The 18,941-nt window shown below is 40.0% G+C and overlaps 1 protein-coding gene across 4 annotated transcripts; it reads left to right on the plus strand.

Annotated features, from left to right (window-relative positions):
- Positions 1-955: 955 nt before the first annotated feature.
- RNF14 (ring finger protein 14) lies at positions 956-18,455 on the plus strand. Of its 4 annotated transcripts, none has more exons than XM_059417805.1 (9): positions 956-1,041; positions 3,358-3,532; positions 5,365-5,534; positions 6,584-6,735; positions 9,671-10,198; positions 10,858-11,086; positions 13,725-13,897; positions 15,332-15,462; positions 17,022-18,455. In XM_059417805.1, the coding sequence occupies exons 3-9, from the start codon at positions 5,381-5,383 to the stop codon at positions 17,077-17,079; spliced, it is 1,425 nt and encodes a 474-aa protein (XP_059273788.1). In that variant the 5' UTR covers positions 956-1,041; positions 3,358-3,532; positions 5,365-5,380; the 3' UTR covers positions 17,080-18,455. The 4 variants fall into 4 exon arrangements, with proteins under 4 accessions (XP_059273788.1, XP_059273785.1, XP_059273786.1 ...); XM_059417802.1 differs by having other exon boundaries at positions 981-1,388; XM_059417803.1 differs by having other exon boundaries at positions 981-1,257.
- The last annotated feature ends 486 nt before the right edge of the window (positions 18,456-18,941 follow it).

An 18,941-nucleotide genomic window follows, 5' to 3' on the forward strand; every position in this document is an offset into this window, starting at 1 on the left:
AGGAGTTCTTTATATATCCTGAATATTAGATAAATGATTTGCAAATATTCCTATTCCGTAGGTTGTCTTTTCACTTTCTTGATAGTGCATTTGAAGCACAAAACGTTTTGAATTGTGTTGAGTTCAATTTATCTATTTCTTTTTATTTTGCTTGTGCTTTTGGTTTCTTATCTAAGAAACTGTTGCCTAATCCAGATTCATGAAGATTTACTCCCACATTTTCTTCTAAGAGTTTAACAGTTTTAGCTCTTACATTTAGGTCTTTGATCCATTTTGAGTTAATTTATACATACGATGTAGGGTAGAGGGCATGCAATTTTAATTCCCGCTCTGCCTCTCAATAATCATGTACCCTTTGGTAAGTTCCTGAACATCCCTAGGTTTCAATTTCCTCATTAATAAAGTGGAAATAACAAATAGTACCTAAAATCTCGAGGTTACGGTGAAGATAAAGAGAAAATGTACATAAAGCCCTTAGCAAAGTCCTTGAAGCATCCTAACCGTTCCATAAACGTGGTAGTTATTACTGTTATAATATGAACAATGAGTAAATGCTTTCATGGAGGAGGTACCATAAAGATGGGCAGCATCTCTGAGAAAGAAATTGGGATGCGGGAGACTTGCTTAGTCTACCTGAAGGAGCAGGTGTGGGATTGTTACTGGAGTGTCCGTTTTGGATAGACCACTGCCTTTCGTTCACCTCTTGGGACTGGCAAAAATTTTAATTCCCGGGCCCATCCCAGAACTACAGCAAGAAGCCCCCGGGGCACAAAATCTGTATATATGTCAACTCGTCCAGAAGCACACTTAATTTCCAGGCGGGGATGCGGAGGTGGTGACGCAGATCGCGCCGGCAGCGCCGCCGTTAGCCTTCAGGGGGCGGCCGAGGGCCCGGGGCGGTCATGGCGGCTGCGCAAAGCCCTCCCCTCGCCGGGCCGCCCCAGCCGGATCCGCCGGGCTCAGCTGACAGCTCCAAACACGGAAGAGGCGGTGCCGAGCGCTGGTTGAGCCGGGCGTCTGTAGGCCGGCGCGGCGGTGGTGGTGAGGAGACCAGGGCTAGGGCGGAGGGCGGAACTTTCGGGCCCGGAACGGCGGGGTGGCCGGAACGTACGGTGTGGACCGCGCTCCGGGCGCGTGAGGCCGAGAAGAGCGGCCGGGCCGGGACTGCACAGTGGGCCCGAGCCCCCGAAATCCCGGACGGGGCGTCCCCAGCCGGGGCCGGCTGACATCCCACCCACCCCCGGGCGCTCCGAAGAGGTAGGGGAAGGTCCAGGCCCTGCTGGTTGGGGACGCCTGGGACCGGCTCCCACCTCCCACGTTCGTACAGCGCCCTCCGTGTCCAAGGGCTAGGGCCGGCGGCGAGGCTGGGCCTTGCTCCCTGGTTGTAGGTGAGTCGCACAGACAACGACTCAGCACGCCTGGTGGTGCCTTGGCGGCGTGCTGATTCCGGAGCCAGGGCTGACCCCAGCTCTGCAGTTTGCACCGTGTGGCCTGGGAGAATGAGTAGGATTTTCCCAGGCCGAAGGGAAACCCGGCGGAGGAGGGCTTCCCTCCATGGTGTAGTTGCCAAGGCTAATATTAAACTTGCTGTTCATCTCTCATCGGATGGCGCAGGGGTTTATTCTAGTTCCTGGGTTCCAGATGAAGAAACAGAGTGGTCTGAACCCAGATTTAGTTATCTACTAGCGGTGTGACCTTGGGCCCTAAAGGGACTTAAACGGTCATTTTTCTCATTTGTGTAATGGAAGCGGTAAGAGGACTTGTTTCATGGAGTTGTGGGAATCTAACAGGAGGTAATGCATTTAAAGGGCTTAGCACAACGCCTGATACACGCTTAAGAGCCCAGTGTTACTTTCTTGGTGTTATTGTGAATCCTGCTACGAGTGGGATGTGACAGAGGGGTCATTCAACCTTAAGGTTCTGGTCCCCGGTTTCACCACACTGCATCTCACACCCGTTCAGTTACACTTTTTCCCCCAGTGCCAGACACAGGGCACTACTAGATGGCGAGGACAGCACACAGATGGAAAAGATCTGATATTTGCCCTTAAGGAGCTAATGCAGTCTGATGATACAAGTTCAGAAACTACGATAGTGCCAAGGGTTGATGTGGTAATGTGGGAAAGTTAGAGTAAAAAAATGTTGTCTGGATCTTTAAAGACTTAACATGTAATTGGAACATTTTTACATAGAATAGGGACTTTGGACGTGGCTCTTGAGAGCTGAGTGGATAAAATGAAACTGTGGGTCTGCCTTGTGAGTTAAGGGACTGGGACCAGGTGGCAGCTTTAGATGGTGGGGTCAGGTGGGATAGGTTATTGGGAGCTGTTTATGGGAGCCAGTGTTTGGAGTAGAGCTTCTCAGTCCTAGCTGCACTTCATCACCTGGAGAGGTTGGATAACTACTAATGCTGATTTAATTGCTGTAGAATATGGCCTGGTTATTGAGAGAACACAGTTCTCCAGGTGATTCTAATGTGCAGACAAGCTGGAGAACACTAACCTAAAACCAGAATCATTATAAATTCATCTTTCACCTTATTTATAAATGTTCAAACAGAAACGTAATTATGTTATCCCCACGCACTATGTCTGGTAAAATTGTTTAAGATTAAATAAGATAGTGTGAAAGGACGTAATACAACATAAAGAAGGTGCTCAATAAATGCAAATTGATTTCTGAATTTCATTCTTATTTGGGAGTCACATCTGAGAATCTGGTTTAAAAATTCTGCTTCATATAATATTTTTGCACATAACTTCATGGTGTTCTTAGGTTTCTCTGTAACGACCCTCTTCTTCCCCCTTACTCGTAGTTAAGAAGTCTGGCTCTCAAATTTCCAGAATTGAACTTAAAAGTGTGTATGTGTGCATGCATGTGCACGCTTTTGTTGTTTTGTTTTAAATATCTTGCTGTCATGGTTAAATTGACCTAATGTTGAATGTCCCTAGCAGGAGTAATTCATTAGTAGGTGAGAGGAAAAACTGGAGGGGGATAGGAAATGAAGAAGAGGAGAAGCTGAAGAGGAAAGAAGAAACAAAAACAAAAACCCAAGAGGATGTTTAGATGCTTGTTATGGGACTTAGTGCGCTCCTGTCACGTGTGACCTTGGTAGTCCACCTTGGCTCCTCCCAGGGCTGAAGGCAGTCAGATAAGGCTTGTCTCCTCCCTGGGGACATGCAAATACCCCTTTAACCACTTGGCTCAGTTAGGCTCTCCTAGGGAAAGTAATATGCAGCTGTAGATTGGCATCAACTATGTTAGGATGTGTTTGACTTAAATGGTAATAACAGAAATTCAGAATTTAAATTTGGAGAGTGTCTTAACACCATCTTTTGTATTTTTTTTTTTCTGCAGATGGCAGGATTTCTATGGTATATCTAGTATGAGTTCCAGATCTTGGCCTTTTATCCAACTTCAACAGTCACATCTCCACCTTCTGGAGGATAAATGGGATTTGCATAAATTCCAAATTCTGAACTGAAAACAGGCTGCATTGCTAATATCCTTTTCTTCTGGTTGTTATCAACAGGTACCAACTCACCTCAACTGGAACATGTCACTGTTATTCTGTTTGGGGTAGGGATGCTGCTTAAGCAGAACCGAGATCATCATCTGGCAAAAAAATATTTTTTGAAAACAGAGTCATTTTAAATGAACTTGTTCAGGTTTTGTAGTGTTACTTTTTATAATGTCCTAATTTTTTGGTTGTGTACATTTCAATTAAATTTTTTTTTTTAGTTGAGAGGGTGCATATTTGCAAATCCAGTTATAGTCCAACATTTTAATTGATGGAATGGTAATTTTTTATTGTTGCCTTAATAAAGTAATTTCCTTAGATTCTCATTACACATTTTTCCACATATACATTACCTGAAACTGTGCATCTTTCAGCTGATGCACTTGAAAAGCCTTGATTTTACATTGTAATTGTAGTGTATTTTCATTCTTAGTTTTGCCTAAAATAATGGTGAATTTTATAATTGTTGTGACAGAGTGTTGTACTTGAAAAATTTAGTGTTCCTTTGCTGGCCTCTAAGTTATCTAACCTCTCCTATAGTATCTGTCTCTGTAACATTCTTGAGAACAGAGTGTTCTCAACTGGGAGCAGTCCCTCTGCTGCACCCCTGTGGGGGGGCACATTTGGCTATGTTGAGGGGGAGGTATGCTGTTGGCATCTAGTAGGTTGAAGCCAGGGATGTTGGTACATCCTGTAGGGCACAGGACAGCCTCCCACCACAAAGAATTACTTGTTCCAAAGTGTCAGTAGTACTGAGGTTGAGAAAACCTGCCCTAGAGATTTCTATGCATTAAAAAAAAAAAATTTATTGATTTTTAGGAAGTGTATCACATATACTTTAATCTTTCTGTGAGCAAGGCACTTTGCTTGTTTTGGGTGGCAAGTCAAAATAATTTGTGATTTGTTCTTTTTTTTTTTTTAAGATTTATTTTAGAGAGAGAGCTTGAGCAGGAGGGGCAGAGGGTGAGGGAGGGAGAAACTCAAGCTGACTCCACGCTGACGTTGGACCTGATGCGGGGCTCAGTCCCACAATCCTGGGATCACTATCTGACCCAAAACAAAGAATCAGAAGCTTAACCAACTGTGCCACCCAGGTGCCCTAATGATTTGTCCTTTTTAAAAATTTTTTTTTAAATTCATGCTTTTTCCCCCCTAAATCAGTGATACCTATAGCTGATGAAGTCGGCAATTAGAAGCACCACAGCTGGGGCTCCTGGAAGCTTCAGTGGGTTAAGCCTCTGCCTTCGTCTCAGGTCATGATCCCAGGGTCCTGGGATTGAGCCCCACATCAGGCTTTCTGCTCAGTAGGGAGCCTGCTTCTCCCTCTCTATCTGCCTGCCTCTCTGCCTACTTGTGATTTCCCTCTCTGTCAAATAAATAAATAAATAAATAAATCTTAAAAAAAAAAAGAAGCACTACAACTATCATTTTTGAAAAAGCTGTTATTATTGAGGCATCTGGGTGGCTCAGTCATTAAGCGGCTGCCCTCAGCTCTCGTCATGATCCCAGGGTCCTGGGATCGAGCCCCGAATCGGGTTACCTGCTCAGCAGGGATCCTGCTTCTCCCTCTCCCATTCCCCCTGCTTGTGTTCCCTCTCTTGCTGTGTCTCTCTCTGTCAAATAAATAAATAAAATCTCAGAAAAAAATACACTGTTTAAAAAAGAAAAGCTGTTATTATTGCAAAGTTACTAGGGTATTAGATATCTCTTATCATTTCTAGTTGAGCAGAAAAGTGAGAATATTGATTCTTTGCAGTTGTTTGTGAGGAACTTTACTTTTTTTTTCTTTGGTGCCAAACTCTGTGCCTTTTCTATTCTTAACTAATTGGAATAATTGTCTTCAGCTTCTCAGAAAATTAAATGTCGTCAGAAGATCGAGAAGCTCAGGAGGATGAATTGCTGGCCCTGGCGAGTATTTATGATGGAGATGAATTTAGAAAAGCAGAGTCTGTCCAAGGTGGAGAAACCAGGATCTATTTGGACTTGCCACAAAATTTCAAGATATTTGTGAGCGGTTAGTTAATAATATTCTCTTAAACAGATTTTTCTAAATAAAGGTTATTCTCAGTTTCTTAGTGTACCCTAAATTATTTGACATCTTGTGTTCACAGGCATTAGTAGTAAATGATAGTATTACAGATTGAACGCATGTTTCTCTTTTAATTGAAAATTGGACAGAGGGTAAATAGTTCTCAATTTGATTCGCCTTTTGACCACTGAATTGGGATATTATCCTACATATTTCGTGTGTTCTAATCGTCTAGCTAGCAGTTTATCAGCTATGAGTCATTGGCTGTTAAATAGGGATAATAAAAGAGAAAATGACATAATGTATGTGAAAATGCGTGGAAAGCTTTAAAATACCGTGGTGGTTGTTAATATTATTTGGTTTCCAGAATCATTTCAACTACCATAAACCTGTGATATATGCTATTACTCTGTGACCTTTTGCTTCAGAAAAAAACAAAAAACTGCTGCTTTTGATAGAAACGTTCACAGAAGACTTTGGTGCACACTTTCTCAAAAAGTTTCTACTATAAAGGCATTGAGTAAAGAAAGTAAGTGTGATAATTTAAAATGAAACTTTGATTGTGAGAGTGTTGTGTGCTGTATCTTGCCCTCGAGCCTGAGATCATTGTATTGGCATAAATTCTCCTAGCTATGATTCATGGATAGTTGGCACGTGCTGCTCTAAGTAGGTCATGGCTCTTAATAGAAATAAACATCCTTTTCTCTAGATGGTGTCCGTAATCATCTACTGTAAAACAACAACAAAAGAAAACATTGTATATTACTTGCTTTCAGTTAGTGTTAGGAATTTGTACTCAAAAGTATATGCGATAATAAGTTATGTGCCTTCATTAGAAATTTCATGGTGCTTAGTAGATTTCTCAAGGGCTTACAAGATCTTTTTTTTAAGGTGGTGGCTACGATAGAAAATGCTTTGGGGGAGGGTCTTTATCCCCTCAGCTAAAGCATTAGTCTTTCTTGAGCACCGCTCAACAGTGATGGACACTCAAGTGTTGACCAACTGATTCTTTCTAATCTTTGTTTTTGGTTCAGGCAATTCAAATGAGTGTCTCCAGAATGGTGGCTTTGAATACACCATTTGCTTTCTGCCTCCACTTGTGCTGAACTTTGAACTGCCACCAGATTATCCATCCTCCTCCCCACCTTCATTCACACTTAGTGGCAAATGGCTGTCACCAACTCAGGTTAGACCCGAAACTTAATTTCTCCTATCCATTTTTAGAAACTTAAAAAAACATCTTTAATTGAAGACTACCTTGATGATCTTGATTCAGTGCATGAAGAACAAATGGCTTTGATTTTGTAATTTTTTCCCCTTGACTTCATGAATCCTAATGTTAATGAATTGAAAATGTTGGGTATTAGAAAGGAATGCCAATGATTAGGATGACTAATCATTTTGAATTGCAGTAAGAATAATTTTTAATCAAGTATATATATATTTTTCTGTATCTTGCTATTTACGCATTTAATCTGCATTGTAATAGAGACAATAGGGTCCTCCTCCTTTTCCTTAGATGTTGGTATTACTTTACTTTTATCCAGTCCTTAAATAAAAGATTTAACTGTAATTAGGAGGACTAAAATTGAGCTGATGTACTTAGAATAAACACATTTCCTAAGTAAACATAGTAAGTGCTTTTATTTTTAGAGATCTGTGTATTAATAACAGATATTTGTTGACTGGTCTGCCATGGATATAAATGCACGCAAGTAGAAATGTGTATGATTCCTACATCTCCTTTCTCATGAACCTCATATTGTGAAATCTTCATTTCCTCGGGCTTACATATCCTTTCCTAGTAACAACCTTGGCTCTTGATTGAGATGTAAATAGGACTGGAAGCTAATATAAAGTACTCTGGATAGATAATGGATCAATAGCAGCTACTTTTCTAGAACTCGTGATGAAGATTGATAGGCTGATGTATATTGAGACAAAAGCTGTCAGAATTACTTGACCTCAAGGAACAGCTTGTCAGTTTCTCTCTTTTGATCCATGGAGTTTTCATTCCACCCCACGGACTAGTCTAATCTTTCAGATGAGAATGCTTTTGTAAAATTGAGCTTATGATTTTAAAACTGTTTTAAAAAAGGGTAATACATGTCGAATAAAAAAAGGATATTACCTAACATCCTGATATCTGTGGCAGAGGCAATATATGCAAGACAGTGGATAATTTGCCCAAGAATATCAAGGCTGTTTGACATTTAGATCACAGAGAGTTGACTGAATTCTTTAGATACCGATAATCTCATTCCTCCAGAGAGCTCATATCCATGCATGTGTGCACATGCGTACACACAGGTAGGAAACAAGGACGGATTCAGTGAGTGTGTGGTTGCAGTTTCAGATTCCATCCAACTAGCATCTACTTTTTCTTCTGGCTTTTGGGAGTGTGGGGAGAGGAGAGTTGTTCATTATTTAATGTGTTACAGCTGAAATTACATCAGGATTCTCTATCAGATAAATTCTTGTGCATATGATTGATATTTTAATTGGCCTCATATCCCTTCTTGGTTCAATTCTTGTTTGCTGGGCCCTGATTTCTTTTTTTTTAATTGATTTTTTTTTAAAGATTTTATTTATTTATTTGACAGAGAGTGAGATCACAAGTAGGCAGAGAGGCAGGCAGGGAGAGGGGGGAAGCAGGCTCCCTCTGAGCAGAAAGCCTGATGTGGGGCTCGATCCTGGGACCCTGGAATCACGACCCGAGTTGAAGGCAGAGGCCTATCCCACTGAGCCACCAGGCGCCCCTGCTGGGCCCTGATTTCTTGTGATTGTGAATCTCACCTGTTGATAGAGAAGTTGACACATGGTCCTGGCTTTCCCTGGATTGGTTGGTACAGAGAAGGGAAATGAATTTAGCCTCATGGTATTTTCCATTATGCTTCTCCCACTAGATGTACAAAAACACAGTCTCTCTTACTCTTTTCCTCTCTCAGTTCCCCCCACCTCACATTTATGTGCATTCCAGCTGCCTCTTTTGAGAAGGGGCTGGAAAAGAAAAGAAGATGAAGGAGAATGTCTTCTTCATTGGACTTGGTGGCTCAAATAGCACTCAGAGCTCCCCTTTTAGTATTTAATAACATTTTACACATTTCAGCAGGTTTCTCAGAAGTATGATTTATCTTAGAAGCATATTCATGTAAATGTGAAAAAACATTTTGCATGGTATTTAACATAATAAGTTTTCAAGTTCAGGAAGTGTTTATGTTTGTGCCTATGGAGGGTTTAGTGAATGGCATCATGTAGAACAAGGAATAGAAAATGTGGCCCTTTTTCATTTGTTATTTAAATTTACACAATTTGTCTGCATCTGGAAGGCTTATTTTTTGTGTTTGGCTAAAAAGAAAAGCTGCTTATAATTCTGAGCTCTACTTACTAATATTCTACATTTCTAATGGAAAATCCTCTTATATTTCCCTTTCAAATTGAACAAACCACCTTTAAAGAGGAAAAGTCAAAGTAGTTTAAACTTTGGTTGCTTAGCTTAGGAAGTGTGAAACCATGTTGAGGGCTTATAATCATGTCCAGGTTCCATATCAGTCTGTCTCCCTCCGTTAATCAGGATCTCGTGTAAGCCCAGATCGCTTAGTTAAAACCGGCTTATAAACCTGACTAAGGAGGCTTCTGAGGTTGGATTCTGTTAGTGATTCTTTCCCATGAGTTGACTTTTTGATGGGACTGAAAAAGTTAGAATTAATAACTTGGATGATATTTTTAAACTGCTCTCCTTCTTACCATTATGCAGGGTACCTATAGGACAAGGACCCCAGAAGAATAGAAGTAATGCATTTTAGAGTTCCATTTCATTCTCCTACATGAGATATGTAGCAATACTAAAAAAAACAAATACAGACAAGATCCTCCATTTCAGTGGCTCATACGTAAACCTGTAGTCTTGCCATTTCTCTCGTTTTTAGCTTCTTTTAGCTTCTGACTGTGTGTTCTGCTGTGACTCACATTGTTGAATAGTGTAAGAAGTGCTCCACTAAGATCGTGTTAGGAATTGTAAGGGCTTAACTCAGAAGTTAAAAAGATTTCAAGGGAAATGAGGAGTTGACGGTATCCTCATCTTCCCACACTCACCAGCACCCTCCTGTGCTCTCTCCTAGCTCTCTGCTCTCTGCAAGCACTTAGACAACCTGTGGGAAGAACACCGTGGCAACGTGGTCCTGTTCGCTTGGATGCAGTTTCTTAAGGAAGAAACGCTAGCATACCTGAATATTGTCTCTCCTTTTGAGCTCAAGATGGGTTCTCAGAAAAAGGTGCAGAGAAGGACAGCTCAGGCCTCTCCCAGCATGGAGCTAGAGTTTGGAGGAGCTGCTGGATCAGATGCAGAGCAAGAGGAGGCTGTGGATGAGAGAGCTGTGCAGGATGTGGAATCCTTGTCGAGTCTCATCCAGGAAATCTTGGACTTTGATCAAGCTCAGCAGATAAAATGCTTTAACAGTAAATTGTTCCTGTGCAATATCTGTTTCTGTGAGAAGCTGGGGAGTGAATGCATGTACTTCTTGGAATGTAGGCATGTGTACTGCAAAGCCTGTCTAAAGGACTACTTTGAAATCCAGATCAGAGATGGCCAAGTTCAGTGCCTCAACTGCCCAGAACCCAAGTGCCCTTCCGTGGCCACTCCTGGTCAGGTAATCCTCTACTCTGCTGAGAGCTGCCTCCTGATTCTCTTTCACCAAGGGGGGACATCTTCTCAGGAACTTCCTTGATGGGGCTCCTCTGGGCAGGCTGAGGCCTTGGTGCCAGGTTCAAGTTCTTTCAATGTATCTGTCAGGAATGCCTTGATCTTCCTCATCTTACTCAGCTGTTGAAGTGAATGTAAATGCTTCCTCTGCTGGCCTGGGCTAGTTCTTGGCAATTCTTGGCAGGGATGAGTGTCAGAAAAGTAATTATAAAGCATTTTGGTGATTTACTTTATCTGCTGGGATCCCATCAACCTTGCATAATCACTAGCCTCCCTCTGTGTGAGGTTGAGATCTGAAGGGCACATTCCTTGGCATGGTTAACTGAAGCAGGGACAACATCCTCGCTTTGACCTTTTTTTTTTAAATCAACTTTATTAACCCATAAATGTACCCATTTAAAGTGTACAGTTTACTTAGCTTTGACACATGTGTAAACCCATGTAGCCCGCATCTCAGGGTATAGACTTGGCCACATTCGGTTTGGTTTTGAAGTAAAAGAGTTTGAGTTTGTGTGCGTCTAGTTAGCACCGGCATTTTAAGGATCGCCTCAGAATCAGAACTGGTTGGGAAATCCTCACATTTATGTATTCTCTATTTCCCTTCAGGTCAAAGAGCTAGTGGAAACAGAGTTATTTGCCCGTTACGACCGTCTTCTCCTCCAGTCCACCTTGGACCTGATGGCGGATGTGGTGTACTGCCCCCGCCCGTGCTGCCAGCTGCCTGTGATGCAGGAGCCTGGCTGCACCATGGGCATCTGCTCCAGTTGCAATTTTGCCTTTTGTACCTTGTGCAGATTGACTTACCACGGGGTCTCTCCATGTAAGGTGACTGCAGGTGAGTTGTAACTGTGTGAACGCAATACTCCTGTCCTCTGCATGTATGTACCTTTGCACGCACACACACATACCCCACCCCAAGAAAAAGCTTAAACACTTATACACACACACACACACACACACACACTGCCCCAAGAAAAAGCTTAAACACTTGAATCGTGCTATTTGGAAGTGTTCGTCTAACAGATACTTTTTTGTTTCAGTTACTATCCTAGCTAGGCTCTGGAGATACGGGAGTGACCAAATACCCCCATGGAACTTAAATTTTAATGGCAGAGACAGGCAAACAACATAACAAGATTAGATGGTCATAAGAGCTATGGAGGAAAAAAAAAATGGGGACAGGATATGAAATGTTGTGTTGGGGAAGTGGCTTAGGATTTTACTTAGGGAAGTAAAGGGGGAAGACCTCAGTGGTAAAGTGGTTTCAATAAAGACGTGGAAGAACTAAGGAAACAAGCCATGGAGATAGCTTGGGGGAGGGGGGACATGACAAAGAAGGAATGGCAAGGTAATTTCTGTCTAGGAACCTAGGATAATGCTGCTCCTACTTGGCCAGTGCAGACCATCTTAGCTGTCACTCTTGTTTTCATGGCACGTATGTCTGATTAGTCATCAAGTTCTTTATCATTGGGTCAAGGAAAGCCTCAGAATCTTCCTTCACCCTCAGGGCTTCAGAAAGCCACCATTTATTGAGGCAGGCACAGGAGGTGAAATCTGTTCGTAACTCTGATCTAAATAAGGATTGAGAAATCAGGCCTCTGACCTCAGTTTTACTGGACTTTGATAGCTTAGTCTTCTTACACTAAGGGGGTAATGATAATAGCTATTTCATAGGGTTGTTTTAAGGTTCAGGTAAACTATCTAGTGCTTACTCGGAGCTCATATCCTTGTTACACTGATTTGTGACAAGAGAAATAAAGAAATGGAGAGACAGGGCTAGAAAGTTGCAGCGATTTCACAGTAATTTTATGTGTGAACTAATAAAAATTAAAGCTTATGTTTCTTGTCTTTTTATAATTTTTCTAATAATTCATTTGATTGTATTTTGCAGAAGTTTTGGTTTTTGACAGAGTGGTGGGGGAAAAAACTGGTCCTTTACCATGGATAGTTTGAGAACAAAGGGCTTATCTATGGAAAATGCAAAATGGTAACCATTAATGCCATTATTAGGATGGTTGCTAATTGTTCCCATTAGCAGAGTGTTATTACCTCCAACAAAGTGACCCTAAGAGGAGAACAACTAGATTCTTCCAGTTGCCTAGAGCAGAGTCTTGTAGTGGGTATGGTCAGATGGGGTGGAGAATTCACCAGGGTAAAATAGAAGTCTTTGCTTTAGACTTCTATAACCTTACCCTTGAGAAGCTGAAGTACGTCTCACGTGTTTCATAGCATTTATGGAAGAAATCAAAGAAGCTTAGGGGCTTCAGCAAGATTAAAACTTGCTTTCTATATCTATATCTGTATATATATATATATATATATATATATATATATATATGTACATATTAGATACTATATAAAGTATATGAAATACTAACAATTATTTTGAGAACGCTGGAGCAGTAATCTTTGTTCTTAAGAAATCTGGAGACACAAACATGCTTTGAATTTTTAGAGCGATAAAAATGACAGGATAAAAAGGTACATGTCCGCTCCAACTAAGTAGAGGTGATGGAACATGGAAGTGCACCGTGCAAAGATATCTTCCACAGAAGATCCACAGCGTAAAAAGGGAGTCAGACATCTAATTCATACAAGGAGAGTAAACTAATAAAATAACTAGGACAGTGTTGAGAGAGGTCTTCAATTAATGGTGTTGAAAAATTAAGTTAACAGAATGTGAACAAAAGCCTCTGTCCCCAAGTAAAGCCCTTGAGAATGGCTGCCCGTTCCATCCGAGCTAAGCGGTGGAACAGTACCATGAGATTGAAGAATATCAGGGGAAGGGTTGACAGGAGGAACTTGGCAGTACCTGTGGGTGGCAAATTTTAGTCACTGACTTTTTTTTTTTAATTTACAGAACTGAACAGTCTTTGCTCTTGAGCCAAAGATGCTTTTGTTTATTTGGTAGGGCTTGTTATTGTCATATGATGAATGATGCTGACTTTGTGGAGAATCAGTGTCTCTTTCCACCTTTGTGTCTTTTAGCTATGTCATTTTTAAACTGTACTACTAGTTGCACAAACGTGCCAATATTAATAAGTCAGAACCAACAAAAAAGATGACCTCTTATTCTGATACCTTGTCCAAGTCCAACTTCTCTAGCTGGAGCTTTCTTTTATGTTCTTTGTCATTTGTACTTGTGTCATTTTTACCTACTTACAACCTAAATATTCCTTCTGGATTCTGTAATGAGTGTTTTAATTGAGCTGTAGCCATTTCATAAGTTTTTAATAACTAAATATTATGCCATTAAGTGGCTCTTTCCCATGTGGTTATTCCTTTGGACATTTAATTTGTTTGCCTTTGTTATATGCATCTCCATGCATATAACTGTACTTTGGATTATTTCCTCTTGATTAAAGTTCCAGTAATAGCATTACTGAATAATCAAGGGTTATGACCATTTTTTAATGGTTTTTAGTCAGCTTTGCTTAGTTGTATAAAAGTTAATTTTCCATTTCACTTTCCAGAGAAATTAATGGACTTGAGAAATGAGTACCTGCAAGCAGATGAGGCCAATAAAAGATTTTTGGAACAGAGGTATGGTAAGAGGGTGATTCAGAAGGCACTGGAAGAGATGGAAAGTAAGGAATGGCTAGAAAAGAACTCAAAGAGCTGCCCATGCTGTGGGACTCCCATAGAGGTAAAGCTTTGGGCCCGACTTGGCAGACACACTTAATGAGCTTGTTACAATTGCCTTAAGAAGCCTATTAATTTTATGACTAAGAAAATCCATTTATTAAACCTACTTATTTGTACAGTGCAAATTCACTACCAAATATTGTTATTGATCTTAAATGCAGGTAGACTTACCTTTTTAAAATGCTTTCATAGAGTGAAAATTGTTCTCACATTGTATCCATAACAAAATTGGGTGGGTTATGAGGAAGGCCTAGTAGAGCTACAATTAACTCTTAGTTCACTTACATGATTAAAAAAAAAAATCAAGCCTGACTTCTTAGAACTGTTCATCCTGGAATTTAACACACCTGCTTAAGAAGTATATTGGGACGCCTGGGTGGCTCAGTTGGTTAAGCAGCTGCCTTCAGCTCGGGTCATGATCCCAGCATCCTGGGATCGAGTCCCCCATCGGGCTCCTTGCTCGGCAGGGAGCCTGCTTCTCCCTCTGCCTCTAGCCTGCCACTCTGTCTGCCTGTGCTTGCGCTCTGTATCTCTCTCTCTCTCTAAAAAAAAAAAATTTTTAAAAAAAAAAAAAAAAAAAAAAGAAGTATAAACTTAGGAAATGCAGACATTTTCCTATTAATCTAAGCCAAAATAGACATTTTAAATCTATTGATTCTTGACAAAATCACAATATGTTTGAAAATTGGAATTTACCTATGGTTTTGATTTTCCTATTCCAGTCTATTGTATCTGAACTGGACCTGGTGGTGATTCCCCAGTTACTATATTAAGGAAACTGGCATTCTGTTTAACTACATCAGACGTGTTTCAACCCCATGTTATTTTTTTTAATTTTTTTTTTTAAAGATTTTATTTATTTATTTGACAGGCAGAGATGAGAAGTAGAGGGGGGGGGGAAGCAGGCTCCCCGCTGAGCAGAGAGCCCGATGCAGGGCTTGATCCCAGGACCCTGGGATCATGACCCGAGCCGAAGGCAGAGGCTTTAACCCACTGAGCCACCCAGGTGCCCCTCAACCCCGTGTTACAGTGGAGTACTTGATACTAAGTATTTACCTAGATTTGTGTAAAAAGTTTAAAGTCACACATACTAAATCCAAATATTTTAATAGTAGTTTACACGTTCAGCTTATAATATCTATGTTTGGTTTGTGTCTACTGTTTATCGGAAAAGATTTGGGGGGAATATCTAGTTGTGACTTGCTAAATACTTATAAATATGTAATAGCTAAATATGCTAAATATTTTCTGTATTTTACTTGTAAAGCAACAGAGAAAGGCATTTAATAGTTACAGTGTGTTCCTGTATAGCTCAACCCTGCATGGGGATAAAGGAGATGACTTAGAGAAAGTATGTACTCAGTCTTGTTGGCATGTGCTTTTCTCTTTTGCTTTTATAGCCTTGATACTATTCTCTTTCTGTCTTTTCCACCAGAAACTAGATGGATGTAACAAGATGACATGTACTGGCTGTATGCAGTATTTCTGCTGGATTTGCATGGGTTCTCTCTCTAGAGCAAACCCTTATAAACATTTCACCGATCCTGCTTCCCCGTGTTTTAACCGGTATGTATACACCATCCCCTGCTCTCAGCAGCAGTTTTTGGTACTTCATTTGTAGGCCACTTTGCTTAAAGAGTTCTCCTACATATTTTGTCACATATATCGTCTTACATTTTCTTGAAAGTGAATTTATGACCAAAAATATGCTGTCCGGAAATTTTCTTTTTTATCCTCCTCAAGTTTTTATAGTGAAAATTTTCAAACACACAGAAGAGGTGAAAGTTGAAAGAGTATGATTATTAGGATACGGTCTAGCAAAATGAACAAGTGATAATATTTTGCCATATTTCTTTTCTAATACATGATCCTAAGTTGGAGATAGGGTGCTTTCTCTCTAAATACTTCATCATTGTCTCCTAAGATAAGAATAATTCTTCTATACAATAATACTTACATTTAACAACGATGGCATATTATCATTTAATAAACGTGTTTTAAAACTTCATAGTTATCCCTAAAAAAATCTTTTGAAGCTGTTTTACGGAACCAGGATATAATCAAGTTCAAAACATTTTACTTGGTTCTGTCTCTTCAGTCTCTTAATATAGAAGAGTTTTGCCTGCCTTTTTTTTTTTTGTATGTGTTGAGGGGCATGTTGACATTTGAGAGAGTCCAGACCACTTGTCCTATGGAGAACATCTTACTTTCTAGAGTTTTGTCTGTTGCTGTTGTCTTTTTTAGTTTCTTTGTCCTATTTCCTATAAATTGCAAGTCAGATCTGCACTGAGTTTGAATAGATTTCGAGTAACATTTTTGGTAAGACTACTTCCTGAGGGATGATGTGTACTTCATATCAAATCACATTAGGTCCATAATGTCAGGCTGTCCTGCATTAGTATGTTGCTCAGTTCTATTGTTGGCTCCATTGTAAGTATAAGTTTTCTTTTCTGTTGTCAATAAGTAATCTCTGGGGTGATTTCTTGGCACAGTGTGAATATCCTGTTTTTCAGAGGCTCTGATTTCAGCATCGGTTGATGACCTTTGTGAAGAGGCATCTCTCTAGTATCTACAGTCATTGGTGTTACTAAATTATAAGAGAAGTTGAAGAAACAAGCTCTGTCCATGAACCATTGTAAATCTAGTGTTGAAAACTGCATACATTTTAGGTAACATAGGGAAGGAAAACAAGTTGGCAGCTTTAAAACATTATACCAGTGGAGCGTTCAAGGGCAATGAAGCAGAGAGTAGAGTGATTCACATGTAATAGAATTATGGTGATTTGGAAGAGTTCCCCTTCTAGATTGCCTGACTTCCCCAATCCTGGCTTAATTCCATTTACTGTGTACATTGAATATCAGTTTTTTGATTCCCATTTCCAATTATTGTTAATCCTTGGCCCTAGAGAGTTGGTCTGGATCTGAAAAGGGCTATTCCTGTAAGCTTCAAGACAGCTTGTTCAGAGGGAGCCGTATTTCAGCCTTCCCTGGTGTAGTAATTAAAGGAAGGAAAAGATACACAAAAATGTTTTCAGAAGAGTACAGAAAGTAATTTTGAGAGAAGGAAAGAGATGATAATGAGTTTTTCCCATGTACCTACAAATATGCCTTATTTTATGGTTCCAGGTTGTTCCATGCTGTGGATGTTAATGGAGATATTTGGGAAGATGAGATTGAAGACTAGTTAACTCCTGCTCAAGATAAGGAAGTGGAATGGTTTGCCCTAATCTTTTGTTGAGTACACAAAATAACTTTGCAGGATATTTAGGGTACCATTAATTCACTCTTCCTTTATAGAAGATGTGGAAGAACAAGGTTTCTATTTTCGTGTGGTACTACTGACTAAGGCACATTCTTATGTTTTTCAATGTAACATAAATTATAAGCCAAAGGTTCAGAAAATGAAAACTAGAGAATATTAAATACTACAGTGTGCCCGAAGCTCTGAATAGTTAAAAAGTAAATATTTATTTTCATCCCCAAGCTTTAGGTGAGGAGAAGAGTAAAGGGTTAAACTTATAGACCTTTTTATCTGAAAGCATCCATCTGAGGCATTATGTGGGAGTCCCCTCAGTACTACGCCTTAGAACTGGGGTGGGTAGAAAGAAGCCTTATTAAAATTGTACTGAGAGCCTGATCTCATTAACTCCGTGTTACATTCCTTTAAACCTACGTTTCTGCCAAGTTAGTTTTCTTCAGAGGAAGCCCTTTACTCTGTAGCTGATTGGCTGGCTCAGCATCATTTTGATCTACTGCTTCTCAGAATAGAAATTTATAGATAATTTTAAAAATATTTTTTATGCCACAAACACTGTGGGTTGCCTGGTATTTATTAGTGGTGTGCAGTCTACTGGTTTTGAGCCAAGTCTAGAATTTAATGATCCTGGCCCAGAAGAATGTCAGTCCCATTCAACTCTTCTGGACCATAGAGCCCAGATTCAAAATGACTTGTCTTTGCTACCTTTTGTTTATCCTTCTCTTCCTTCACTCTGACCCTACCTTCCATCAGTAAGGACGATTTTAATATTAACTCCAGCGTCTCATGTTTTTATTTCTGCTGGTGTAAGAGAAAACCTAATATATTCCCAAGCTGAACAAGCTGTACTTTCCTTAATTACCTCCATTTTGAACTCCATACTATTGTAGTTCCAGTCCTCATTTTCTGGATTCTTTTTAAAGGCCTTCTCTAATGAGCTACGGAAATTTGGCTTCCTATCCTTTTTTGTAACAACAATGTTTGGGGCGATAATTTTAATTCCTAGATCCCTGTTTCTGGGTTCTGATGGCTTTTGAAAAATTCTTTCCTTATTTTGAAAAAATGTCTTTCCATTGGTGAATGGCGTGGTGGGAAAATAAGATTTTTTTTAAAAAGAGGACAGAGGGATCCAGCTGCAGCTGTGAACATGTTCTTTTTCCCCAAATTGTCATTGAAAACTGGGGAGTCACTTTCAACCATTTGTGTGTGTGTATATCCAGAGTCAGCAAGGACTGTTTCTGGATTGTCAATGAGGCTGCTTAATCTTAAAATAAAAGTAATTTAAAAATTGTCTTATAATTAGAGCAGAGTTCCTGCTATTCTGTCTCCAAGGCAACTGATCACATTAAAAAAAAAACTGTATGGCATGTAACACATGTTCTTAAAGTGAGCAGAAAAAAGTCATGGAATAGCACCTCCTCTCTTAACCAGACTCGTGACTGAACTTAGGTTTTAGTGCCCATATTTTGTTTGAACCATATGGTTCATGAGCTTTCATTTTGCACATTTTATATAAGAACTAAAGTTAAAGAATCGAAATGGAAATTAAAATAGTTATACAGTATACACCTAAGAAGAGTGGCTTCATGATTGAATAGGAATTGAGGGGAGGTTTTTTTAGTAGGAGCCACTCAGAAGCTCCTCGGTTCACAGACTGGTTGTTATTTACTAGAGGTTATTTTATTTTAGGCTTTTGCACATTGTGTTGATGATATAGTGGAAGTAGGACAGAAAGCTTCACCATGAAGTTTTGAGAAAGAAATGGGAGGTTCCTCTTTCTTCATGATTTT

Source organism: Mustela nigripes, chromosome 12, assembly GCF_022355385.1.
Source record: "Mustela nigripes isolate SB6536 chromosome 12, MUSNIG.SB6536, whole genome shotgun sequence".
In the NCBI taxonomy this organism is placed as follows: domain Eukaryota; kingdom Metazoa; phylum Chordata; class Mammalia; order Carnivora; family Mustelidae; genus Mustela; species Mustela nigripes.